Source organism: Crocuta crocuta, unplaced genomic scaffold (genome assembly GCF_008692635.1).
Source record: "Crocuta crocuta isolate KB4526 unplaced genomic scaffold, BGI_CrCroc_1.0 scaffold99, whole genome shotgun sequence".
Lineage (NCBI taxonomy): Eukaryota > Metazoa > Chordata > Mammalia > Carnivora > Hyaenidae > Crocuta > Crocuta crocuta.
This window is the reverse complement of record NW_027551560.1, coordinates 6866939-6883436: the sequence shown is the minus strand read 5'-3', so window position 1 is coordinate 6883436 and position 16498 is coordinate 6866939. Positions and strand designations below refer to the sequence as shown.

At 36.1% G+C, this 16498-nt stretch overlaps 1 protein-coding gene and 1 non-coding gene across 2 annotated transcripts in view; both read right to left on the bottom strand.

Annotated features, from left to right (window-relative positions):
• Positions 1-16498, bottom strand: part of ERCC6L2 (ERCC excision repair 6 like 2) — a 131612-nt gene that overhangs the window by 29926 nt on the left and 85188 nt on the right. Inside the window, exons 14-17 of the mRNA XM_077749488.1 lie at positions 13093-13245; positions 8342-8422; positions 5616-6780; positions 1958-2112 (exon numbers count right to left, since the gene is read on the bottom strand). Of these exons, the coding sequence (XP_077605614.1) occupies positions 1958-2112; positions 5616-6780; positions 8342-8422; positions 13093-13245 (1554 nt within the window). The remainder of the gene's footprint in view (positions 1-1957; positions 2113-5615; positions 6781-8341; positions 8423-13092; positions 13246-16498) is intronic.
• On the bottom strand, positions 8547-8649 carry LOC144219564 (U6 spliceosomal RNA). Its single transcript, XR_013331454.1, has one exon. It is a non-coding gene; the product is annotated as a U6 spliceosomal RNA (small nuclear RNA).

Below are 16498 nucleotides of genomic sequence, written 5' to 3'. Positions count from 1 at the left end.
ACATCTACTACAGGGTTTGCTAAATTATGTGACATTTTCACATTAAAATTTATTTGTTTGGATAAGGGCATAATTTTAAAAAAAAGGGGACTATGGTTAAAAAATAACCCTAATAAAAATCAGCTGTCTATTTAAGAAATTCTGACAGGCTCTAATACAGCCAGTTTCTGGCAAACACAGCATATTGCTGACTAGCTTTTTTTTCAGATAGTTCCTACAAGAAATGCTCTCTACAGTGTTGGTTGAGAAGTGGTATATTCCTAGATCAAATGAGAATATAAAAAAGCAGCATATTGGGTCCTGAAACTATACCTTCGTGCATTGCATTGTCCCTTTGGAGTACAATAAAAAATGCTAAAAGCACAGCCTTCCAAATCCTGTTATTACATTTACTCTGAACAAACAACTGGCTGTTCACTAGAACATTCAATGTCCCTATTTAAAATTCCAGGTGACAAATTTCCTCAAATTAAGTGCTAGGAAGAGAGCTCTCCTCCCTAGAAGAGCCAGTATTTTCTTCCCCCCTTTTCCTTAAGGACAACTATTTAGCTCAGTGTTTCTCAGCAGGGTGTTATGGCATTTTGAGCAGAACAATTCTTGGCATGTGGGATGGCCCTCCCGCTTTCACAACAGCCATTTAGTATCCCTGGCCTTCAGACATTAATGCCAGTCGGGCACTCAGTCACTGTGACCACCCAAAGTGCCCACACACATTTCCAAATGCAGTAGTTGAAAAAACACTAAATGAATTGCTTACTTTCTTTGTTTTGTCTACCAAGAAACTCGATCAAATTTGTCATTTTCAAAAAAAAAAATCTAGGTAAAAACATTATGTCCTATATATCTGCATTCTAATTTTCTTTTAGTCCTAAACTTCCAGTTTAATTTATATTTTCCTTGGTTCTGAATTCATTTTGTATTCTGATCTTATTGTTAAGACAATCCAAATTCTTCGTGGAACCAGAGGAACAATAAATAAAGACAGCTTGAAGGTTCATGGGCATTTCCCCCCGGCTTCCTTCTTAAAACTAACTAGAAACAAAGTATGTATCCTTGTAATACATAGTACCGACTTTTAACTCCTACACATAAAGTGGTAGAAAAACTAATCCTCAGCTCTTAGAAATAAAGAACAATAAGCCAAAGAGAAGAAAATATTTTTCAAACATTTGACGAAAGTGATTATGTGTAAATAAAATATATTTATATAAAGCCTTATTTTTATATAACAGCAATTTGAATGAGAAAATCATATAGAAAGTATTTATTACTTATAACATTATATGAATCGTTTTGCTAAAAATATAAATTCTACATGAAGCTAGTTTTAGTGTGTGTGCCTTTATGTGGGGTGAAACATTTTGAATGGCATCTTACTATACACTTCCCGTTTTCTATATGAGAAGTGGTTTCGGTTCTGATTTAACTGCATGATCCCCTCAGATTTCTCATTTTTTAGCAAACTTTTATTGAGGGGAACTATTAAGCAATTCAACATTATTAGGCATTTAGATATAGATTTGCCATTTATTTATTTATTTGTTTGTTTATTTACATCTTTTTAAATGTTTATTTATTTTTGAGAGAGAGAGAGACTGAGTACAAGCAGGGGAGGGGCAGAGAGAGAGGGAGACACAGAATCCAAAGCAGGCTCCAGGCTCTGAACTGTCAGCACAGAGACTGACATGGTACTTGATTGAACCCACGAACTGGGAGATCATGACCTGAGCCAAAGTTTGAGGCTTAACCAACTGAGTCACCCAGGTACCCCTAGATTTGCCTTTTAATATAAAACATTTTTAGTGACTACAGTGCTCCAAATGGTGTTCCGTTTTTTATACTTTTTCGTATGTCACTTACAGCTACTTTGAAGGGAGTATTTAGAGAAGATCCTAATAACTAATTTCTATGAAAATGACATTAAATACAAAGATGTCTGTACCCTATGTTCTCTTACCTTAGAAGTACAAACAGCTATGTTAGCAGGAAGCTGGGAAAACTGCTTCAATTCAAACACATCACGTGCTGCCCATCGGCTCATGTGATTTTCAGCTTTGCTTGATCCGATCACATTCTGGTTTGAGTGAATGTAAGCCACTTCCTGAACGCCATCTAGGAGGCAATTGATGTTTATTAAGTGATATCTCATTGTGAAGCAATATAGTTGCACATATATTTTAAAAATTATCAGCAATACCACTAAACAGAGGTTATGGCTTGTTTTATTTTTAATCCTCAAGAAAACAGAGTCAGTATGTTAACATTACAATATTCTTTTAAAAAATTTGAAAAGAGAAAGAGTTCTAATATATTGGTCTACGTTAACTTGGAAATGACTTTCCATTCTCAACTATATGAGAACTTCTGAGATTAGGTAAAAACCTTTAGATTTAAACCTGAAATAAAGGGTTTTGGTAAAGAGGAAAGTCATGTGAAGGGTCATCTCTATGGATTTGTGGCTTCAGTTGATGTAAAAACTTTTTTACTAATTTAAACAGCAATTGTTTCAACACCAATTGCTAGCCTCATCTATCTGTTCCTTTAAACGTGTACTTGATTACAGCAACGGAGTGGGAGCATGAGGTTTGTGACCAGGGAGTTTCGTTTGGTTGGCTTTGTTGAGTTTTACTGTTTGTATTTTGTCTTTTTTGTACACATGCCCAGAGAATGTCAAGATTGGAAGCTTTTTAGGAAATGAAAAAAACTAACTTACAGCTTTTATCTGAAAGAAGTTTAAAAAATGGCTACATTTTTTATTGCTTTGCTTCTAGGTACCTATAACTTACTTTTAAATTGTGGTCATAAAAGAGAAGGCTAGAACTGAGGTCTGTAAAAGCTCCGCAAACATCCCTGGCAATGAACCTCAGTTATGACCTTCAACACTTGTGCTGTTTCAGTCCTGAACCTCTCTCAACCCAAATGGACAATCATGAGAAAACAAGATGTTAAATAAGGTAACTAAAAGGGCAACTACGATAAAATTCTCCCTAAATTTCAAAACACCAGGTAGCATGTATGGCAACAGTTTAAAACCTCCAGAAGGATTCAAGGATTCTTCTAGTAGAACATTGACTCTGATTTCTTAATTCTGATGACGTTTTATGCATTATTCAAAATAGCATTAGTTCCACACTACTGACATCTTCTACATAGTAAAAAAACAAAACAAAACAAAACTCAGCTGATCTTTTACAGAACAGTTTATGCAATAATTCCTCAAACCTAAATCTAATTGTAGCATACACACCAAAGGATAGTCCAGTAGTTACAAGGGTATCAAAAAATATATCCTAATGAACTTTTGAATAACCACAAAAGAAAGCTTGCTTTGTAAATAAGTCAAACACGTATGATTAAAGTTTTTATATCAAATTATCCTTGCTTAGATATCACCTTCTTTCACATAGTTTTTTTGGAATGAGTCAGACACTTTTAAAAGCAATGCAAACTCTTAAAATCACTAAACAGATTCTCAGCAGATGGTGGTGGCAGGGGATGTAGTTTTTCAATCTCCCTGAATCCCTACACAGAATGGACAGTAACGAGAGAGCAAAACAAAAGGCCATGGACAACACATACAAATTAAGATGACAAGATAACCTCCCTAAAAATACAAAAATTTGTATTTTTTGCCCTAAAATACAAATAGATGGGGACAACCCACCAATAGCTACACTGTGCACAGCATCAGGGTGCGAGTGAAGGAAGCAACAGGGTGGTGTCTGATGGATCTGAGGACAGGAGAGCCTAGAAGAGCCAACAGGTGTTCCCTGGCAAGCACAGTGAGCCACTTACAGATGAGTAGTTGAATCTGGGAAGGTTTTCCATTCTTTAAAGCTGAATGGGTACAGGGGGCTTATGAAAAGAAGGCCTGAGAGAATGAAGCAAGCTCCCTTTTAGGAACTCCCCAAACTGACCCACCAGGGCTCCCAGGTCCGGCCCTCACAGTGAAGATAACTGCTGGTCAAGAGTCAAAATGGACAGGGTAGGAAATGGGGGAAAAGAGAAGGCTTAGAGCGGAGCAGTGGGCAGGGACAGAGGCAGGAAATCCCACCACAGTTTTGAGCACTGCACCAAAAACCAGTTATGGATCTTTGTGAAATTGGAAAAAATTTCCTAAACTCTGCCTCACTTAAAAAATGCAGGGAAAATAGTTTCTATAAAAATGAGCAAGAGGATCAAATATCATAAAAATTATTGTGAGAGAAAAAAAGAGTAAGTAGCAGAATGAAAACATGCCAGAAACGTGTGCTCACAAAGCAAATTAAAATTGTGATTTCCAAACAAGGTAAAAGACATTAAGAAAATGGTAAGCTACAGGAACCAACAACATTAAGTCAGAATTAGAATAACTCAGAAATGGGTGACGGGATTCAGAAAAAATTTAGAAGTTGAACAAAATTCAGAAATGAAGACTAAACTAGAAGGAACGTAGAGGGAATTAACACAACTACTGCTTTAAGAGAAATGGAAGGGTATTTTTAAGAAGTAAAAAGAAACAAAAAAAAAGAGAGAGAAAGGACTTGAGATAACGTGACAAATACTGAAAACAGGCAAAGAAAACTGAATATTTGAATACCAGGAGTCTCTGAAGAAAAAAGCCAAAGCAAAAGAATAGAAAAGGTAAGTAAAAATACTAGGACAAGAAAGCTTTCCTGAAATGAAAACCGAATTGAAACTACATTACGACAACCCTGACCCAGAATAACAAACAGTGCTACAGACTGAATGTGTTGGGGAGATAATAAGGTCATGAAGGCAGAGCCCTAATGAATGGGACTAGTGCCCCTGCAAAGACAGACACAAGAGAGGCGATTTCTGTCTCCACTACACGGGGATGCAGCAGCTCCCACACACCAGGATGAAGGCCCTCACCGAGAACCTGACCAAGCTGGCATCCAGAGCGGTCTTCCAGCCTCCAGAACTATGAGAAATAAATGTTTAAGGCCCCCGGTCTGTAGTAGTTTGTTTTAGCAAGTAGAACTAAGTTAAACATTCAAACACAATGTCATAAATTTACTAGGCAAGAATAGAAAGAAAAAAAATTCTTTGGGCATCAAGGGGGAAGAAAAAGAACATGTGATACAAAACTTCATGGCAAAAGAGAATGAAGCCTCATGTTTAAAATATTTCAGAAAAGAGTGAGCCAATGATTTTATATCTGGCAAAAATGACTTTTAAGTATAAAAGGGCACAAAGGGTTATCAACAGGAATCTCAGGGAAAATTATTCTCACGAGCACTTCCTGAGGGAGCTACTAGAAAATAAGCTTCTGACAACCAAATGGGCAGGAGAGACACTGACAGAAGGACTGAAGAGGAGCATTAAATTAATAGTTACCTAGAGGTCAAAACTAAAGGAAGTCTGGGGGTGGGGGGATGGGCTGTGATTCAGATGGGGCACGTGGAGGGAGTCCTGGGGTGGATGACAAAGTTCTCTACCTTGACCCAGGTGGTCTCCCCTTTCTCCTGCCACCCACCCATGTCCTCATTTGCGCCTCGGTGTAGCATCTGGATTACAGAGCTGTTTTACAAGCTAATTTAAGAATCCTTCACAGAACTATTTGCACAAAATAAATATGTAACGTAAAGTTTCCAAAATGTATCTACAGTTACCTAAAAATTTATCCATTGATTCATACATTTGCTCTTGATTGACAACTCTCTCATTTGAAAATTTCACTGATTTTTTTGGTATCAAAGTGCTATTTTTCTTGTGGTTAGGTAATTTTGAAGAGAAACCGATCCTATCTTTTACAGTTTTTGGTGCATGGCTCTGTTTAGAGAAACTGATGTGGTGAACAGTTAAATCATCATCTGAGGATGAAAAATCATCGATAGCCTGAGGGCTACAATCCCCATCTGCTGCATACAGTTGATTCGTTTTCTTCATGGTTTTAGGACAAGTGTGAAGTTCCTTTTTATCTTTCTTTTTTCTCTTAAACCTCAAAGAACTAGTAGGTCTTTGCTTTCTTGCTCTGGACTCAGAGGAAATTTCAATGTCATCAGACTCGTCACTAATATCACTACTGCCTTTTCTTCTCATAATAGATTTCAGGGTCACATTCTCAGGATTTAATTGCTTTGAAATTAGTTTATTTCCTTTGACATCAGTCTTTCTATCATCACCATTATTTCTTATTTCTACAGGATGTTCTGTTTCAGAACCTTCAGATCCATCCATGAGTGGCTTAAACTTTACACCATTCTTGTCACATCTCTGAGTTATATACTGTGTGGGAAAGACGACATCACTATCTTCTGATTCTGTGACGTTCTGTAAAATGCAATGGTGGTCAGCTCTATTTTTAAAATTGTTCCCATCATCAGACTCAGAAGAAATATTTTGTTCTAAAATGTTCTCACTTTTATCAAAGATATGTTTTTCATTTGGATTGAGGGAGTTAGCTAATCTCTGATGTTTTGAAATACTAAGAGAGCTACAGCTTTTCTGATAACTAATGTCTTTGGCTTCTGTTGAAAGACGTATGGGCTGTTCATCAGAACTTTCACCATCAGAGGCAAGATGTCCATCACTTTCCTCAACTGTATTACATTTTGTCTCAAACAATTTAGAGAAACCACACTGGAGTAAGGTAAGCTGTCCGGGAGAACCTGGCACTTTGCTGGAGTCAGAGGCTTTGTTTTTAGCAGTCTTTATTCTTGAGTTTCCCACTGATTCATCATCACTAAAATCACTGCAGAGATTACACGCTTCTTCTGACGGCAACTCTGCAGGCTGTTCCAGACCTCTGTGTTCTTGACAGTCAGGCTCTCTAGGCTACAAAAGAAGTAGTCACAGAAACGTTAGAAAATGTCAAGATAATATCAAATCTGTCACACTGCAAGGGAATGAAATTTGGTCAGAAGATAACTTATGTACTAAGATACCATTTGGTATTTTCTAAAAGTACAACATTTAATAAACAAGTGAAAACGATTTAATATTATAGTCTGGTAAACTCTTTTTTCAAGTTGAATAACTTTCCAAAATAAATAAAAGTTTAGACAGAATATGATATAATCAAATTATCTATAAGGAAAACAGAGAAGAGCAGTCAGCTTCCAAGATTCAGGGACTGATTCTGGTCTTCAAAGTGAGAAGGTACACAACTTCATTGCTTTCCATGGTCCGGCACATACTTCCAACCACACTTTAAGAAAAAGGTAAATTTGCAGGCATTAACAAAGTAAAGAATTCATAACTGGAAAATGGTTCTAATAGATTAAAAATAAGAATAAAATCTGATAGGATCTTGTCCATCAGAAATAAAGAAAATATTTTAGATATTTTGAAGTAAAATTTGCTACAAATTTAAATCCAGTATTTATTATTTTTACATCAACTGGAGCTGAATATATCCTTCAGTTTCTTAAAGCTGAGGCTTTATTAGTAAATGATTTGGGGAAACTTTTATCCATTAATTATTCCTTTTTATAAATCCAGTAATACCTCTGCTAGCATTTGATATTCATGTATTTCTACTAAGTTAGAAAAATAGTCACCCGTATTCCAAATCATTAAGCTGGTATGAATTTACACTTAAATCCCTAAATGCAAGAAAAATCCAGCAACAATAACAAAATTATCAAAAAACCTACATGTGCATTCTTTACTTTTGAAGAGGCTTATGATGACAATATAGATTTTGTAGTGTGTGAGATGACAAACTACCAGAAAGATCACAAGATCAGGGACACAAAATATCTGTTAGAGAATAATTTTGATGTTTGGATTTAATAATCTTAAACACAAGTTGATTACTATTTTTCTATTTAATTTGTTGTTTAGTGAAAAATTTAGTTAGGTTGGATTGGTCACCTATACAGTGTATTTAATTTTGGATTTACAGTTTGGTATACTTAAAATTCCAGTTTGGATGCAAATGACTGGTGATTGTTCCCGAATGTGTTCTTATGATATGAAATGTTAAATTAGCCTAAATTATTTAAAAAAATTTTTAATGTTCATTTATTTTTAAAACAGAGAGAGAGTAAGAGTGAGAGGGCACATGCATGCTCATGTGGGAGGGGCAGAGAGAGGGGGACAGAGGATCTGAAGTGGGCTCGGCCCCGATAGCAGAGAGCCCTGGGCTGAAATTCACAAGCTGCGAGATCATGACCTGAGCTGAAGTCAGATGCTTAACTGACTAAGCCACCCAGGGGCCCCGAATTCACCTAAATTATCATTTTTACTAATCGTCCTCAGCTTTGTATCTTTGATGTTTTTCAAAGACTTTTTTCTTTACACATTGAAAAATAAAGAAGAAGAAAAAGAGCTTAATACTGTCCCAGTACATGTTTTCTAGGGGTGGTAGGCTACAGATGAAAAAATTGCTTACCGTTTCTTGTTTGTGTACTGGAGGCTCCTCTTTCAACCATGTTGTGGCTGTCATGATCCCTGCTTCTACTTTGCCTTCTCTCTATAAAAAAAATGCAAGAGTTGTAAACTACGGGGTAAAAACAACCAAATAAACAATAGCAATGGCATGCTGAAACTTGGGAGTTAAGAAAAACAAACTGAGAGCAGCTTGCTTTCTCTCTGTCTCTAACACGGAACGCTTCACAAATTTGTGTGCCATCCTTGTGCAGGGTCTATGCTAATCTCGTATTGTTCTAATTTTAGTATATGTGCTGCCCAAGTGAGCACCGCTTTAGCTTTCTATGTTGTTGTTGTTTTTTAAAATTTATTCTTTGAGTGAGAGAGAGAGAGCATGAGCAGGGGAAGGGCAGGGGGAGGGGGACAGAGGATCCGAAGCAGGTTCTGCACTGACAGGCTGACAGCAGTGACCCTGATGCTGTGCTCGAACTCACAAACTGTGAGATCATGAACTGAGCCAAAGTTAGGCGCTCAATTGACTGAGCCACCCAGGTGCCCCTGCTTTAGCTTTCTTAATGTTATTTTTCCATTTTGTTAATTAACATAAACTCCTATACAGTTTATGTAACATTTTAAAATGCTCATAAATTTTAGATAGTAGAGAGGTACAATGGAAGTGTGCTGGGCTCAAAAGTACACTTATTTCTTGTCTTAAACTTTCTTTTTCAGATAGAAATACTTTCCAGGCAACTCCACTAAAAGTTCTAGTAAGGGAGGGAGAATGAAAAAAATGTTACATATTTACCTAGTAACGATACCCATAGTTACTATGTCTACATAGTAGGTATGGTAAGGACATATTATCAACATTTCAAACACTACAGATAATGTTGAATATTGGGAACTTGATATTCTATCTTATATTACTAGTGTATTTATTGTTCATATTCATTAAAATATATTTATTGATTCCTTTAGTGAAATAGACACCAAATGAAAAGGCCCATCTAATATGAAACTAAAAAAAAAAAATCTTAAGCCTGTGTAACAGGCTTGCTACATCCTTTGGCAGTGTTTATGCTTTTAAAGCTTTTGGTATATCATTCAGGAAAGGTATTTGATGGCCTAGATTCTAGAATATTAAATTCTCTTCCAAAAGGAAATCAATTTATTTTCTATTTAAGGCTTTATTGACTGAACAAGAGGAAATACTACTACTATCACCAGAGTTACAAATGCCCAGCTTACGGATATGCATATGTACCAGTGGCATAATTCCAGCCACCTGGTATCCAGGGCAACAAGTGAGAATCTCCCCTACAGAACTTGAGAATGACAGTTTTTTGAGATCTTTTCTCTCAATGCCTAAAGGCTATTACTGCAAGGGAGTGGGGGGTCTCCTTCCCAGTACTAACTTTATCCTTTCAACAGAAGCCAAACGGCTACAACAGATGGAGTAGGGAGCACCAGAAATCCTGAATTGTGTAGCAACTCCCCTGTGAAAGGTAAATGCAACTCCAGTCTTTTGTTTCTCAGGCCAACCATGTTTGTGTCATCCTTAACTCTTCTTTTTTTTTTTCTCATACCCTATATCTAATCCATCAGCAAATCCTGTCAGCACCACCTGAGTAATATATAGACTCCAACCACTTCTCACACCATCCACCACGATCTCTCTGGTCCAAATCACCATCATCCCTTGGCTAGATTATTGCAGTATCCTCCTACCTGGCGTTTTGCTTCCGCTTTTGTACTTCAATAGCCTAATTATTACTATTAAACTAGGTCGTATAGGGCAAACTGTGTTTTTCTTCTGTTCAGAACCCTTTAATTGCTTTTTGTCTCACTCAAAGTTCCTGCACCGTCTGGCTTCCTTTCATCTCTCCAGCCCTATCTCTTGCTCTCTTGCTCACTCCACTCCAGCCACTAGGGCCTTTCTGCCATTTTGAAATTATGCTGGGCAGGTTCCTCCTGCAGGGCTTTTGCATTTGTTCCTCTGCGTAAAATACACCTTCCTTTTTCATCTCTTCAAAGAATCAATTGCAACTTCTAAATGAGTGGTTCCTTGGCGACTCCATCTAAAACTGCAATGCCCTTTCCTTGATAATCTCCCTATTTCCCTTCCCTGCTCTATTTGTTAAAATTCGGATACAATTTACATATAACACTGTGTACATTTAAGGTGTATAAAATGTTTTGATATATTTGATACATTTCTTTTTTGTGGTGAGAACATTTAAGATCTAGTCTCTTAGCAATTCTAAAGTATATAATAATACAGTGTTAATGACTATAATCACGATGTGGGCATTAGATCTCCGGAAGTTATTCATCTTCTACCTGCTCTATTTTTATCCTCAGAGCTTGTCATCAGAATAAACTCTACGCATCATTATTTTTTCTGTTTATTATTTGTTTCCAAAAAATAGAATGTAAGTTTTTTTGTGGGTAGAACTTTTGTCTATTTTATTCATTTCTGTATGCCTAGCTCTATGATGTATAGTACTTGACATTTCGCATATACTCAATAAATATTTGTGAAATTAGCTCTCAATACTTATCTCTAAAGGGGGACCGTGATATAGAAACAAAGTTAGTGCAAAGTAGAACTAAACTGCCTGGGCACTTATTGGGATGAGCACTGGGTATTTTATGTAAGTGATGAATCACTGGGTTCTACTGACACTGTACGTTAACTAAATAATTTGACGTTAAGTAAATAAACTAAAAAGAAAAAAAAAAACAAACAAAAACCCCAAAACCAAACCAAAAAAAAAAAAAAAAAGAATTCCTGGAAATCATCAGGTTAAAAGTGTTCTATAAATTAAAATGTCTAAACCTTAAAACATTTTAAAAGTGATTTTCTACAACCTTTAAAAATTAAAAATGTATCACAGGAAGTAGAGTAATTATTTCACTTTGTAATATATGTTTCCATTATACAGGGCTTAGAATATTTTAAAACATTGTTTGGCCAAAAGCAGTATGAANTAATGATGCCTGAATAATAATAATAATATATAATAATTATTAATAATATATTATATTATATAATATTATTAATATAATATATTGTATATTATTATTAATTTTACTTTTTTTTTTTTAGAGGAAGAAACTGCCCTGTAAGCACCTGGCCTGAATAATTTTAACTTCTTACTGATAACAAATGAGCAATTTTAATTCAAAATTTAATTTAATACTGGGGTGCTGATAATGTGCCCAACAAGAAGTTAAGCACATCTTAACACAAGTAAAATATAAGACACGGAGAGCCCTGTCATTCAAAAACAATCCTGGAGTAGAAACAAGATATACTTGGGACAACCAGAAAACAAGAACATTCCATTTAATAACTTGTCATACTGAATGTCTTAACCTAACATTTGCTTAAGGAATAGGTTGCTATTCTGTTAAAATAGAGAACTCAACTATTTGATAAATGAGAGAAAACAGGATAAGTAAAATAATGCTAACATATTTTATAGATAATCATTTCAAATGAGAAAAATATAAGTTGGTACATTGGGTAGTACTCTGAGATGGAAGTAAGATCTGAGGGTGGCCTGGAATACTGGAATACTGATTATAAAAGAGGAATGGGAAAGGAAGAAGTCCATGAAATGGACAGCATATTCAAAACAAGAAAAAGACAGGGGAACTTTATTTTTATTTATTTATTTTTAAGTAATCTCTATACCCAACATGCGGCTTGAGCTCACATGCGATCAAGAGTCACATGCTCTTCTGAGTCAGGCGAATAAGGACAGGGGGACTTTCACTGGGCCACTCAATTCAAATCAAATAGTTACTATAAAATAAAAATTTATCAGTATACATCAGATACTGTATAATAGTTGCAATATTCACCGGACACATACAATACACGCCTTACACTTAGCCATCTTGCTTACCATGCTTACTGATGTTACATGTTCATTATGTAAGTGTTCTCTTTCACCTCTCATCAAAATGGTCTAAGTTCTTTAAGGACAGGGACCAATTGTTCTTAAACTGTTTTTATGAAACTGACTAAATCAATCAAGTACACGAAGGTTTTAAAAAGTTAAGGGAAATACCCTGGAGTTTCCTGAGGCTCATTTTCCTCATCTAAATGAAGAGGAAGTTGATAAAGATGATGTTCCAGGATTTTATGATACTCATGTCAATATCTAATGGAAAATAGGTTAATATCCGTAGTATTCTGGTATATCAAAGAATTTACGGGATTTAAAAAAATACAAATTTCTGTTTGAAGAATAAGAAACATCTGTATGCTGAGGATGAACACAACTGGGAGAGTTTGAAATATTGGTGTGGAATTTTTATTGGGAACAGAAAACAAAAATCTCTATGAGACATGAAAGTGCATCTCAGGGAGTATTTGGTAACTTTTAATCAAAACACATTTTATAATTTTGTTTATTTAGGAAAGTCTCTCTCTCTTTTTTTAAAGTTCCTGACTTAGCAGCTGTTTTCAAAATAATATATTTCTCTTTGCCAGTCTGAAAATGATGCTGGGAGGTCATATACTGTGTACTATATGTATCTGTATTTGTGTGTACACATTATTTATAATTATGCATGGGGAAATCTTAGAGATACAATAATTCATTTCCTATTTCTAAAAGTAGAAATTCTAAACACAAGGCATTTTTTGCTAAGAAAACCCCAAAGTTCTCTGAAAAGGTAGCAGCAATTATATTTGAAGTTTCCTGAGGGAAAAAAATGTATTTAAAATATTACTGAAGAGCTCAGGCAGTAATTTCACACCTCCAGGATGTCCCTCGTAAGACAAGACCCTTGGGACCTCAGTTTGAAGAGATTATAAACCCCAAAAAGCTCTCCTCGATGTTCTTTTGATCCTTGAACTGCTTCAAAATATCGCTTGGCATTTTCACTTCCAACCACCACACAGTGAAGTTGCTAAAACAGAAAAAAACACAAGATATTTTTGAAGTGTTTGCTCCAACAATATGTCAGAATTTCCTGGCATTCTCTGTATATACACAGCTTTAGCTGGAGCAGGCAGAATCTCCTTAGGGAGGAAATTTTATTTTAATTTCACTGGCAGATGTTGCCATTATGGTGAAATAAATAATAGTAATCTGGCCAGTCTTACTTAAGAAGAGATCTTACATTTCTTATTTTATCTGTTTTCTACCAACCAAATCAAGATCCCATCACTATGCAATATTCATTGATGTAAAATGTTTAATAATAAAGTCGTGATACATCTGAATACACTTTTCTCCTTTCTAGACTCGTTACAATAGAAACTACTAAAACTGACAAAAATCATTACTATTTCACCAAAGTTAAATTATAACTTAAGTAACTACATGATAACCAGGTTAGTGTCAAACCCTAATTGTAGCCATTTTTATATTGTCAGCTAACATCAAAATCCAATCACTGTTTAGAAACATTTAGGCATCTTTGAAACACTTTGAAATACAGAAAAAATCCTGAAGGATAATATACCACTTTAGTAACAACATTAGTGTATTTCTTTATTTGCTAGATATTTTGCTAAATGTAATCTGATTAACTCCATGTACACTTTAAAATTTCTTGAAAGAAACAAAGAATGCACAGAGTGGAAAATAACTGCGGTCTGTTATTAATGTAAGGATTAGTAAGAAATTGCTTTGCACTCTAATAAATTACTCTAGGCACTGAAATCATTTTTCTTTAAGTTGAGAGAGTGGGGGAGAGGGGTAGAGGGAGGGGAAGAGAGAGAGAGAGAGAGAGAGAGAGAGAGAGAATGAATGAATGAATGAATCTCAAGCAGGCTCCACACTCAGTGCGGAGCCCAATGCAATGTGGGGCTTGATCCCACAACTCTGGTATTATGACCCCAGCCGAAATCGAGTCAGATGCTCAAACCACTGAGTCACCCAGGTGCCCATGAAATAATTCTTATTAATAATATCAGCTATTTTTTGAATACTTACTACCTGTGTAGCATTTGTACATTCTCTCATTTAATACCTACAACCCTATAAGACATTGCTATCTTCTTTTTGGAAATAAACACTAAAGTTTAGAGAAATTAAGTGCCTTCTCATAGCTGTCCAGCCAGGAAGTGTCACTTCTAGAATTTAGACCTGAATCTGGCTGAATCCAAAATTTATACTTGTAACAATTTCTTATCTCCAGGAGGGCCTCTTTTATTTTTTTATTAAAATTATTTTAATGTTTATTTTTGAGAGAGAGACGGTTGAGTGTCTGACTTTGGCTCAGGTCAAGATCTCATGGTTCACGGGTTCAAGCCCTGCATCAGGCTCTCTGCTGTCCACACAAAGCCCACTTTGGATCCTCTGTCCTTGCCCCTTCCCCACTTACATGCAAGCACGCACGTGCTTTTCTCTCTCAAAAATATATCCTAAAAAAAAATAATAAAAATAAAACAAGATCCTTGGAACCTTCGTTTGAGGAAGCTTTGGATTAACATCCAAGTTGATCAGTTGGTTGTCCCAGAAACATGGTCTATAGTCAAGGAAATATGGAATCACAACAATAGCAACTGATGGGCCTGATGGTTCAGATGATTTCACACTTTGCTCCTGACTCTTACTTAAACACTGTATTGTCACACTGCAAACTACTTAATGTAACCACCAAAGTTATCTGTAAGTATTAAGCAAGTCTTTATAAGTTCCCTACTTTATCACAACATTTATAAAAGGCACATTGCTTTATACTTAAAATAAGTTTTCCAAAGTGGCTCCAGTAAAAGTGAAGGTCAGATACATCCATCTGTAGGCTGCTATAAAAAACACAGTGTAAGAATTAAAGAAGAGAAGGGAAAAAATAATTGGAAAACGTAGCTTAGTTTCTGACTTAAAAAAAAAAAACACCACCACACACATGCAAGGCTACAAAATGTTTGGATTTCTTCCTAACAACATGCAAGATATGCAAGAGGTAAAAAGAAAAGAAGTACTGTTCCCCATGTTAAAACGTCACGGCCCCTTCAAGGGCCAGTAGCATGGCATCCTCTCTGACCCTCTGCTTCTACTGTCACATCTCCTTCTCTCCTTTCTCTGATCCTCCTGCCCACTCCCTCTCCCTTTAGTGATTACACTAGCCCACCCAGAGAATCCAGGTGGATTTGATGTAGATGTAGCCTTCTTTGGGAGAACATTATTCAGCCTACCACTGTAAGGACATGCATAATGAATGATGGAGGCTTGACAAATGACACAGAAGCCAGCTTGGAGGGGTTCTCACTGGACAAAAGCGAACCAGTTTGAACAACAAAATACACAGTGATATTCAACAGGTTGTTAATGTAATCTATTACTAATATAGGATCCCCCAAGTCCATATAGATCACCATCTGACAATCATCATAGTGGTGGCTGATTCAGGTGCGACCCATCAGTGAATGAGGGCTGACGGGTACAGGTTTGACAAGGAAAAGGACATTGGCATAGTTTCAGAGGATGTCCCCATAAAATATTCACAGAGGGGAAAATGGTGACTCTGCAGTGAAGAAAGCTAGCAGGCACAAAACTGACTGGCGATCAAGGTTAACATCACCAATGGGGGGCAGGTCACTGCCAGGTGACATCTGACCAGTGCAATGAGAAGAACATTACTATTCTTGCCAGGGGTTTCTGACTCGAATCTGGACACAAGGAAACATCAAATGGAGAACTTTAAAAAAAAAAAAGGTAACACAAGGAAAGGCCTTACTCTAACACTGTGAAGGTGATGAAAAACAAAGGAAGCTTGGGTAACTAACTACTCCAGTTGAAGACAACTAAAGAGATATGAAAAGAAAAAGTCAATAACCATGATCCTGGATTGGATGCTGAACCAGAAAGGAAAAAGGAGACAAGAAATTGCCAGGAAAGTTAGCGAAATCTGAATGAGTTTTGTGGTTTACAAGGTAATGTTGTATCAATGTTAGTTTCTTGATTTGGATAACTGCATTCTGGAGAGGATGCTAGGGGGAAAAAGCAAGTGCAAAACAACACACAAAACTGAATGTTTAGAATGCATAAAACTATTTTTATATGTACATAGAAACAGGATAGCGTCCTTCTTTGGAGGGAAAACACACTAGAGAAGTTAGAGGTGATAAATCTGAAACTTTCTCTCAGATGGTTCAGAAAAATAAGATCATGGCTGAGGGAAAGAGAAAAGCAAATGTGATAAATGTTAACAA